The sequence below is a fragment of the Adelges cooleyi genome, unplaced genomic scaffold (assembly GCF_023614345.1).
Source record: "Adelges cooleyi isolate 19-005CV unplaced genomic scaffold, UGA_ACOO_1.1 ACOO_flye_CR_arks_rails_tigmint_CR_PRNA_30, whole genome shotgun sequence".
Lineage (NCBI taxonomy): Eukaryota > Metazoa > Arthropoda > Insecta > Hemiptera > Adelgidae > Adelges > Adelges cooleyi.
In genome coordinates, this window is record NW_026095971.1 from 7,733,882 (window position 1) to 7,746,274 (window position 12,393).

At 30.4% G+C, this 12,393-nt stretch overlaps 1 protein-coding gene across 3 annotated transcripts in view; it reads right to left on the reverse strand.

The window, feature by feature from the left end:
- LOC126838729 (tachykinin-like peptides receptor 99D) overlaps positions 1-12,393 on the reverse strand; it is a 144,637-nt gene that overhangs the window by 12,674 nt on the left and 119,570 nt on the right. For 2 of the 3 annotated variants that reach the window (XM_050573387.1, XM_050573388.1), the window contains one exon: positions 3,431-3,523. In XM_050573387.1, coding sequence (XP_050429344.1) covers positions 3,431-3,523 — 93 coding nt within the window. Of the gene's footprint in view, positions 1-3,380; positions 3,524-12,393 lie in introns of all 3 variants that reach the window. The other variant, XM_050573389.1, reaches the window with a different exon arrangement.

The window sequence follows — 12,393 nt, forward strand, 5'->3', positions numbered from 1 at the left end:
TGTTTTGTGCGTTATTTTTTTGTTTTGATACTACTAAAAATTTCTTTTACGAACCGTCGGCATGAAGCAAATAAATTTACCATCACATGAAAAGAGATAAATGTTGGTCCGCGAATTCTTTATTTCTATTTTATTATTATTTGTTTGTGTAATATGAAATATGTGTGTGTGTGTTTTTTCCGGCCCGCCGCCGATGGCGCATACCATTTATCATTTTACTTGGTTGTACTGAGACTGCATATGAGGTGAGGACGAAGTGGAAAAAACCTGGGACATATAGGATCGTACGAATAGGGAGGTGGAATCGGCTTGCGGTAGTAATAATATGATGTTTCGTTTACAAATGATAAGGCACAGGCCGCGACATAAAATAAACGGCAGGGAAAAAAAGCATCTTAAAGGTGCTCAGGGCGAATACGCGAGAGACGTGAATTGTTTTTCAAATTTCGCGGTCACTTCTATATGTATTTGCGTGCTTATTCGAGCGAATAATAATATACTAAACATATAAGTATAGTAAATATTATAACGCGTCTCCATAATATAAGATCTACCGACGATGTTTGTCTACGTTCCTGGGGTTCCATTGCATTGTGGTATTCTATTCTCATTTCTCTTGTTGTCATCGACGGCATTAGTGCGTTAACGACACTAATGCGTTGCACTCTTCTTCTCTTTCAATTTGTTTTTGCAACGACACAAGACAATGTTGCCAGGAGGTCTGCGCGATAAATGTACACCTCGGCGAAGCGCATTTTCAATCTCCGTTTCATATGCTGTAGGTACATAATAAATTGAGTAGCTCAGAATAAAGTGTAGCATATCGTAGAAACCGTATTTCTGTCATAAATATTATATTATTATGGTTATTAGTTAGTGCTACTAAACACTACACTTTAATATATCCGTATTGAGCTGCATGTGCTACTCTAAACAAATTATGATTTCCTGATAATAATATTGGATGTAATTATTATTTTATACTCAAGTTTATTTAAATCTATATTTTTATTTATTATCAGTAGAATTTTTGTTTACCTTGGAATTTTTAAATGTTTCAGTACTATTGTACAATTTAGAAAGTTAAATACTGAGAGGTTTTTAAAAAAATAATCTCGTTCACATAGTTGGACCCTAAAGAGAGAAATATTTGCGCGCGTACCTGTTATTAGGCATTTTGTAGGGAAAACGATTCCAAATAATGCAACAAACAACAATAGCGATTATATACAAAACATTTTTTGAACTGTGTAATTGGCAAACTCGAAAACATAGAGTACAGTATATAAAGCTATTTAATATCAAATACCATCACGAATAAGTATATGTTACGTGAAATACCAAAAGTGAACGCTTTGAGGAATTTTAGATACAACGAACGATTTTAGATATTTTATCAATTATTTATAACAATATTTTGAAGTGACAACTTGCTAATAATAAAATACATTTAAATCTCGTAACAGTTTACACCAACATAATAATTAATAAAAAAAAAATTATTTTAGCATGACCTTAAGTTGTTGTTTTATTAGCCAAATCCAATTTTCAGTTTCTAAGCCTCGATATAATATTGGCAAAATGTTTTCATTTCTATTCTATTACACCGCTGTTATTTGTAACGAGTTGCAAACTTTCGAAAATGGTCTGAAAACTAGAATTGTGAATCCATAAACGTATACTTAAACCTCGTTAACCATTGCATGATATTATAGTCGCCATACATATCTTCTCTTATATATTTAAACCACCGACATAAGATACGATAAATCTTAAACGTAGCATGGTATTATATGATGTTATATTTCCGGATAAGTATAGTTACATTAGAATAATATAACATTCCTCATTTCGCGACATAATAATATATTACACACGTTAAAGTTGTGTTAATATTGGATTTAGTGGACTTCAGCAGCTATTATAGGTAGTAATAATATAGAGTGATCTTATCTAGTGGCGTAACCATACAAATACACCCTTATATCTAAAGATATAAAAGATTTAATTAATATGGTGTAAAATGGTCGACACTCGACAGTCGTTACGCCACTGATAAAATCTGAAAAACCAGTCAATAATGCGCTATTATATCGAAAATGTTTTAGTATTCTTTTAAAATTTCAAAATTACCAAATTTAGGTTACAAATGTCAATTTAGTTATTAACCTGATAAGCGAATATAGGTGTCGAACTTTGTCCGTTACATTAATATATATAAATGTTTAATATTGTGTTCTTATATAGGAGTAAAAAGAAATACATTTTTTTTAGACATGAAAATAAAAAAAAATAGACAATTAGGAAAACTAAATTTATTGTTGTATATAAACTGGAACAACGATCTAGTTTACAGCATGATTTTTTTCGAATTTATAAAAAATATTTAGGATTTTTTCTGTAAAAGAATAGCGGGAAAATTCGTTAGAAGTTCCGACTTCCGTACCGATACCGATTTTCATTACATGATAACAATATCGTTACGATTTCATGAAGTCCTAAGTCTTATAATGTTGTAGTCTTTGTAGACTGCGCAACGAGAAAATGAAAAATAACAAAGCAACTATTTTAAGAAAAGCGGAACTACACCAGATTTAATTTCATTTGCTCTTTTATGGGGTTAACAAAATGATGTATTTCTGCGGCTAGTTTATTAAAAAACCTTTCATAGATTTCACCGATAAACAGATACAATTATTTACAGAATAAAATTGTAATTTAAAATATATTTTACAGATGAATTTATAAAAGTACTAGTGACTAAAATAGTGGATTTATTATTATTTAGTTGATTTATTATCTAAAACAAGTGAAGCCAAAAAGTTTTTTTGGTTTATAAATAGTGAAAAAATCATTAAAAATTAAAAATCAATTGTTTTAGTTATTTATTAATAAAAACTTTTTAACTATAGCTTAATAAGAAAAATATAAGTGCGTACGTGTTAAAGTAATAAAATCTTTATAGTTTTCCTTCATATGAGTAATGTTTATTTTTTAAATTATTGTTTGGTCAATTAAATTTCGAGAGCAATTACAATTAAATTAAATTATAAGAATTAAAATGTATTGATTTTTTGTTAATTATACTTAAGTAACTAATAGTTTAAGAAATCCCGACATATTGACTCAAGTTTTTTAAAAATTGATTAAATCAGCGTAACATGTACTTGATAATATATTCGTCGGCGGCTGTAATCAAGATGTTCAGGCGAGTAATCAGTACTGCTTTAATGTACGAGTAAAATTGTAATTGACCCGATAGCCCTAATTGCAGACTTGCAGCCCAAAATGTCATAACTGTTGAAGGGCGATTAATCTCCTACCCTCTGTCCTCTATACCAGCACACACAGCGCTTAGACTTCCGGGTTTTCTAATTTACCGTTGCGCACTATCCGATAGTGGGCGTCCGGGGATCCGCTATAGCTGTACCTGCTGGTGACAACTTCCCGTCGTATCAGGCTTCCGGTTCTGACATTAATACACGGCACGAACGAAAAAAACTGCTTGAACCCTTGACGGAACCTGGAAACAAACAAAAACGAGCACAATGTTAATGTAATTTATTGTAACGTTACGTCAAAAAACGACCTTATGTTTCACTGCGTTTTCGCATGATCGCGTTGGTCATTTTTTATTTTCAACTAATTTCACCAAATTAAAATTAATGTGCTGCCAGCTGCCTAAATACATTTAACTTATCTTTGGACAAATTATATTTTTATAGTAATTATAATCAATACTGTCGTATGATATCGCGTGCAAATAATATAATATCACTTTACTTATTCATGGCACGCAATGCACTTAGCTGGCAATAATATTGTATTTTATATGAACTGTGTTGTCGGGGACTCCGACAACACAGCTTATTATTGTAAAAACTCGTATATTTTGATATCGTAAGTTTAAATCTAATCATTTATTAGTATATCTATATATATATATAAAAATGAAATGTTCGTTGGTGATCGCATCACTTGAGATTGGCTGGACCGATTTGACTCATTTTTTTTAATGTTCGTAATAGTCCGAATAAGTTTTTCCGGAAAAAAAAATTGGAAAAGTTGCCCGGAAAAATTGGAAATTTTTTCATTTTTGTGAAAGTTTATTCCAATAGATGGCGCTATGTGCGCAAATATCACATCTGACAGCTATTCAGCTGACATATGGACAGTTTGACTTATTATATTTATTCATAGTTTCTGAATTCTGATCAAAAAAGATATAGTTCCACATTTCATAGTTTACATAGTTGCCCATTTTAGTCTCTCATTTTAATTTTGAAACCAAACGCGTGACAATGAATTTGAATAATCGTGCACGAAGACAAACAAGTGTTGCGTTGAATACTCATCGGGCTGCATTCCGTTATAACGCCGCAATTGGTTGCAGTGTAGACCAATACTAATGTACAAAACATATAAGTTGATGAAATTTTAAAGTTGATGAAGTATAATTACTGAATAAATAGATAGTTTGTTTCGGTCGTTTATTTGTTAAAAGAGTTGAAATTATTAGAGTCAGCAACAATTTAAATAAACAATCGCTGGTAACACAATTTAACAAAGTTGGAAAGTATATTAAATTATAATTTTGTAATAGTTTTTTAAATAAATACCTATTAGTTAATTCAACATTTTAGTACTCATATGAATAATGCCTTCATTTTTACAATCTATTCTAAGTCATCATAAAACTTAAGCAAATAAAAAATATACATAGGTGTATAATTTGTGAGTACTTTATTGCAATTGTATTTCTTAACCCGAGCGAAGCCGGGTACACAGACAGCTAGGATATATACATATTTTAAAGCTTTTATGAGCTATTCAGGCTCTTTGCTTCTGAAACCAATTCACCCCATATTTCTCATGCGTAAGCTATGTCCAAGTTTCCGTTCCCATCCGGTTTTAACTCCTTCAGGTGTTTTTTAACCACATAAAGTCATCTTTGTCTTGGGCGTCCCCGTGGTCTTTTCCGATTTGTTGTAATTACCATTACCATCTTAATAAGAGAGCCATCTGCCACCAGCCCAAGCAAGTATTGAACTTCTTACAAACTGCACTATATCCTCTTGTTTGTATATAAAACAAATTCTGTAGTTTCTCATTTGACCGCCTTTTCTATTTTTGCTCCTTGTCATGGAATACAGGGCCATAGATTTATGTATAGTGTATAAATATAATATGTATTCATTTTTGTTTTTTGGACATGGATATGTCTTTTTGGGACATCCTGTATACAAGAATTTAATTAACATACGATGTATTCTTTTAAACAAAGACGAATAGTATTTCAATGAAAATCTACAGCGGTTTTTCACCAACATTATATCCATATTATTTGGTTTCTTTTTGGAAACTTAGAAGGAAGAACTTGAATGGTAGATTTTTCTATTCTTTGTGTCTAACAAACCAATGACTAAACAATACACAGCTTATAAATAATATTGTTCGCAGTGTACGTCGTTATCTTGAAACATCATTTTACAATAAACAAAAGTTAAAACTAGTTGTAATCTGATTTAAACAATGCAACAGCCCGTTTATGTGTTATCTACTTATTGTTTATGAATTTAAATAAGTGTGCACAACTGTGTTGAAATACAATACACGTCTACACTATAGTAACTGTACTCGTACTACACGTTATTCCATATTTTTAAATTTTCGTTGCCTAATATTTATTTAACAAAGTAAATACTACATTTGAATGACTTCGTTGTACATGTAAATATTGTAAGTCGACAATCATCATGATTTGCATTTACAGGGCATGACCTAAATGGTAGAGATGTTGAAGACCAAGTTTAAAGACGATTTTTTTTAAATTAAAAATAGTATAAAAACGCTATTAGAAAATATTATGATTTACTTTAAAAACAAATTGCAAATATACATATTAAGTGTAAATTATTCACGTTTAAACCAAACGAGATAACATGTTGTGTTCACAAAATCACAACATGCAACACATTATGTAACTAAAAGGAACCGTTTAAATGGCCCGATGAGACGGTAAATAGTTCACCGTGGAGCTGATAGGAACATCAATGTCGATATATCATTTATAAACAAGTACGTCTCCACTAGCAAAGTACAACGGTTGGCGATCTAAGAGAAATTAAAAGAAACTTAACCGAAACCCGTCACTTTATTTTCACTCAGGTATGTGACTCAACATTAATTGAAAGTATATTGGAAAGAAAGGGGAAAATTGAATAGGAATTTTGATTAGCCTAACATTTCTTTTGATTTCATATTCTTCGCCAAGTCCCGTCTAATTTCATTCTATTGATCTATCTCAATTCGCCTAAACGACACTCGTATATTGAATTCGCCTGGTTGAACTTTGGTTCACTTCTATATAACGGCATTATTTATTACAGTATGTAAATACATCCTGTTATACATAATATGTTGTGTATTTGCAAGATGAGACAGAACCGTAGTATAATTTTCTCTTTCGTTTTTTTTTAAATTCTGTCTTGTTACACTAAGAGTTTTTACGTTCATTTTGCTAAATAAATATGCCATTTCATTCTCAAACAGCCAAATTGTATTTAGAGACAGTTGAGATGGAAATATCAATTTAGTCAAATTATATTTACCTTTTAAATTCTTAAAAAAAAAGTTGATTACCTTTTCGTTAGGAGTAAATACCCCGCGCAAGTTATATTTTGAAATAAGTACATTGTAAAGTTATTTTGTAAGAATAAACAATCGTGGCATCAATGTAAGTTTTAAATCAATTTTATAGTTTATACGTTCAACGCACTTAATAATTTCGTCTCCATAATTGTATAACACATTATGGAATAAAATGTCTAAAAAAAAAATGATTTACTTACACCTTCCCGCAATCAAAAGTAGCGTATTTAAATAAGAAATCTCTTAAATTTCAGATCCCAAGCTCAACCCTAATTAATTCCTTCAGAAATTTTTTTTTGCAATTGATGGAAAATTTCAATTTGAAAAACGATTCTTAAAGATAACAAATTTACAATAAATTACTCACTTCATGTTTCGGGATAAAAATTGTTTTTATGATGTTATAGTCTATTGCAAATCATAAAACTTGATAACTTGCTAAAAAACTTATCACTACTATAAGTGTCATGTTTTAGATTTAAGAATATTTTTCAAATTGAAAAAATGTTGTTTGCAGTTTTCTAAGTAGAATTTTTTTAATGAAAAATTAGAATATCTTATTTTAATAAAATGCATAAAAAATTATGAGGGCTAGCATAGAGTTAAGCTAGGGGTTTCAAATTCTAAGGATTTATTATTTGAATAGGCTACTATAGAATATTAAAAGGGTAGACCATAGGAAAAATGAAAGAGCAGTTTATTATCCGTAAAGAAGATCTCCTCGCGAAATGGTCGGTATGTATGGTAAGTGTTTAAGCGTTTACCACAAGAGATAACGATAACTTTCGGGGTGGTTAAAAAGTGATATTGCATTTTATTATCTACTTTTTTGTTGCCTATAATACAATATTATCATGTAGTCGATGAGTTGATCGTAAGCGTCATCCGCATCTCTTGATCATTATCTATCAAAGGTCCCTTTTTGGGCGTGTTATTATTAGATTTACTGCGATGAACAAGATGCTTTGGTAATATAGGTTGTCGGGTAGGCCTTAAATATGCGTAACAGGTGTAATAAAGACTAACGATAGATGTATATTTTTGAAATCGGTGGTTTTGACTGTGTTACAAAATATGTAAGAGGTCAGAGGTGGCATTTTGCAGACATGATTTAAGTGCCTTTGTTTCGATGTAGCAAAAACCAACGATGGCCTGGGGTAACGCACGACAATTAATACGTGTTCGCGGTTATTTCTTCAGCCGACACGAGAATTACTAGTTTTCACACAAATCACCGCCCGCAGCTGCCACCATATACTTGAGCCTATAATAATAATAATAATAATACTGACAAGTGCTGCCGCACCAGGAGAGCGTCGGTTCCTGTGGCGTTAAATCTAACGGTGGTGGCGATTTTTTAAAATTATTTATTGTTATTTTGAGCTGTAAAAAAAATTCCACGACCACCGACGATGCTTCAATTAAAATATATTTATTTTTTTATATACGGTTAAATAAGAGTACATGGGCTAAACACAAACCGCTGCCCATGATGTTGGCGAATATATCTAAAAAAGGTTTCACCGAGCGTTGCCCTTAAAGTTTTAATTGTGAACAAATTGATTTTACCGAGTGTCCATGGCACGTGTGGGTTTTGAAATTATTATGCGAGTTGTCCCTTGTGCATAATTGTTGAGTATACCTATTACTTGGTAGTCAGGGGGTAATGTAACACATTACGTCATAGAATATATAGTTTAACAGAATCGCATAAAAATGCATACAAATTTGGCAGATTAACTTGACTCGTGTATCTACAAATACAGAGTGATTTTTTTATCATGGGCCATTCGATATCTCACTGAGTTTAATTAACAACGGAATTATTATTTTTCATAGTGTTTGTATAATGTGAACTCAATTTTCCACAATTTATTATGTTTCTACCCCCCTCCTAAACTAGTTTTTTTGATAGCAACTTTTGAAACTTAAATGGTAACGTATATATTTTTTAAACTTTTAAAATAAAAATAGTCTACTAAAAATGTTCACTGGTCGGTAACCAGTTTTGGGTAACTATTTTTGAAGTTATAAGAGTTAAAAAGTTAGAACTTCAATAGTTTCAAGTTTAAGGCAGAAGGAAAGGTACAGTGTACTATTATTTTTATCTGCAAGTACTTCCCCTCCCGTTCTAACTTTTAAACTCTCATAACTTCAAAAATAGTTATCCAAAACTCGTTATCGACCAGCCAAAATTTTTAGTAGACTATTCTTAATTTTAAAAGTTTAAAAAATACATAAGTCACTATTTAAGTTTCAAAAGTTGCTATCAAAAAAACTAGTTTGGGAGGGGGTAGAAACATAATAATTTGTGGGAAATTGAGATAACATTATACAAAACACTATGAAAAAAAAAATTAAATTATTAATTAAACACAGTGAGATATTGACTGGCCTATGATAAAAAAAATCATCTTTTATATACTCAATGGTCATGTGTAATCATTGCGGTAAGGAAGTTTAAATCCATTTGTTAATTAAAAATAATAGGAAGTAAATTAATGTTATGAGACCGTTGTAAAAATACGCGGGAGATAGAATAAGAAAAATGATCCCTAACTAGTAAGGGTAGTACTTTCAAAATCCAAGATTTAAAAAAACAGGATATGTTCTACTATTTTTAAGCCTTGATAATATGCAATATTACTAAAAAAATTTCAAAATAGAAATATAGTACAACAAATATTGTTTAAACATTTTACTGGACAAAACATTTGATGAATAATTTGAAAAAAAAACTCGTTTATATAGACACTATTCGAATAATTATTTATTTAGTTTTGATTTTTAATTTCCTCTCCAATTCTGTTCAATCTATACTCGGCAGATCAACCGACGACCCATCACACTTCCATTGCGGATTTCGCTGACGACTAAAATATAATCTATTCCTCACACAAAAACCCAATATCTGCCAGTAATAACCTACAAAATCATTTAGACCTCATGTCATCCTGGTACACTAAATGGATAATAAAAATTAATCATGGGAAATCTTTACATTTGACTTTCACCTTAAGGCGTGGTATAGTACCGCTTGTCACCTTAAAAAGTCATAATATCCCGAAATCCACTAGAGTAGTCTATAAAACTACTCACTAGCTCCCGCTACTTAGGCTTAATATTAAACCAACGCTTAATCTGGGCAAACCATATAAAAAGTAAACGAATTCTTCTCAACTCGAGGCGGAAATCTCTTTACTTCTTTCTAGATAAACATTCCAAACTCAGTATAAAAACAAACTACTCCTTTATAAAACACTATTGATGCCTATCTGGACATACGGCATTCAATTATGGGGAGCAGCCAAAAAATCAAATATTTATAAAATTCAAACTTTTCAATCTATAACCCTTCGTATAATCACAAATGCCCCTCACTATGTCTCAAATCACACCCTTCATACCGACTTAAGAATAGACACAGTAGATGAAACCGCAAAAAAACTATACAAACGATTCCTCTCACGACTAACAAATCCAAATCCCTTAATTTCAGCGCTAAATTCCGAAGCTATTCCTAGTAATCCTCCTCGTAGGTTAAAGAGAAGATGGTGTCGTGACTTAAATCAAAATGAAATGCTGATCATAATTAACCAAAGCCCTATGTAAAGTGTCGCCGTTGGGTGGCTACTTTTCTCACGTTTTCATGTCAAAAAAAAACTTACTTCCGCATACATGCTTATTGTAATAACTAAATTACAGATTGTTTGTTTTTAAAATAAAGTAAAAAAAAAAAAGTTTTGCTTTTTTAATATTTTTTCAGCGTATATTTTGAATTTAGATAAATATCTATTAATTTTATTTAAAATTAGTTATACTAAAATGGTTTTTAAAATATAGTTATGATAGTGTTGAATCATACAATTTCTAGTTACTACGTGACTATAACGATAACAATATTCTTTGTAGTTTTGTACTTGAATTTCTTCATTCAACACTTATTGATTAACAAAATCAAAATTCGTTCAAAATCAAGATTTGTTTTAAAGATTACGAAATTAATAAGATAGAGTTGAGACAGAAGGAAATAAATGATAATGCTTAATTTATTTAAAATTGCGTTTGGTAGAGACTCTAAAAGAATTTAAGTCGTGTATTTAAATAAAATTGGCGTTTGATTGTTCTTAGAAAATAAAATAAGTACCTAAATACATAAATATAATCTTCAAATGGGTTTTTAAAGCTTATGAAATGTCGGATTTTGGTACGGTGGCGTCTCGGTCAGTCGGACTGCGTTCTTTACTCCTATTGCTCGCTTAAAGTGTAGTATAATAGGTATTTTGGTAAATTGGATTGGACGTATAAAAAGTAATTGAGTTTCGCGTTTCACCCCATTTCTCTATTCATTTTCATTTTATGTCTCTTTTTATATTGCTTCATAACGACATTTCTAAAACGTTGAATAATTTTCCATTGGCGGCAGAGACATTGATGATAGCACGACGCGACGTCTACTTTTATGTATGTGTTATGAATGGCTTTTGCTTTAACTGAAGATAAGCTTAAAGATGACTCGTTATCATAAATTCAAAAGATGCTCAATTTTATTTTAACTGGCTCGTTACAAAAAAAAACTAAACCTTTTATAAATTGACATTCATGCTCAATCGCAACAAATGTCTGTCAATTCATTAAAAAAATATTTTCTGTGGCTATATATTAAATCCGCAGTTGCGGCGTAATAGTCTTCCAGCATTATAAATTCTTAAAATGATCAATGGTGGAAAAAATGTGTTTACAATTGGACGTAAAACTGAATAAGTAGTTAATGAGTAATTCGCATTCCGCACATATAAAAAAAGTATTACCTACCCTAAAGTATAACTTCATTATCTCAATTCTCAACATATTATATACGTATAATAATTATAAAAAAATCAACGTTTTTCTTGAAGGGAAGTTCATTGGACCATGGCCATGTCTTAAAATCAACTGATTCTCTAAATAGTTATGATATATTATATAATTTATCCAGGAACCATCGAATTCCTCTTATCCCTCTCCGTTTTATGTATAATATGTTTATTAAAAATAAATATATTTATGGTGTTCTTCCGTTTGAATCATTTAACATAAATTCTTTAGAAAGAAAGATGTCTTGGGATATAATAGTATTTTTTATCAAGTATTAAATATAATGACCGTTTATTAGTTTAAAATTAGATTTTGTAAAAAAAAAAACTTAACAATATTATTAAAATTATTTTAAAAGAAATGCAATGAGTAAATATATTTAAAACATAATAAATAAAATATGTATTACCATTTATCGACTAGAAAACTTGATTTTTAGAGGATGTAGTACTCATTATATAAAAAACCTAAAAAGCTTTTTGTAAAATGATACATATCACGCACATTTGAACTTAAGTTTTAATTATTCAGTAAAAGAAAGGTTTAAGTAAATTTACTCTATTTTTTTTTCATTGTATTGTACTAATGACAAATTAAGTTTAAAGAACATACATTAAAACATTTATATAATAGAAAAATGCTGTCTAGTGAATTTTGGACTTTTTCAATGAAAATTAACGTCATGTACATAAATACCATTGGTATATTTCACTTAAAATTCAATAATCGGGATTCCGAAAATGTAAAACGAATTCTATTACGTTTACGGTTAAAATTTACGGGAAATTTGCTAGTCCGCAGAAGTGCCGACCAGCCATGTTATAGAAAGAACTGCTTTTAAACAATTGTTTGTTCTAAAAATTGTAAACTCCTTGCAGAAAGCCA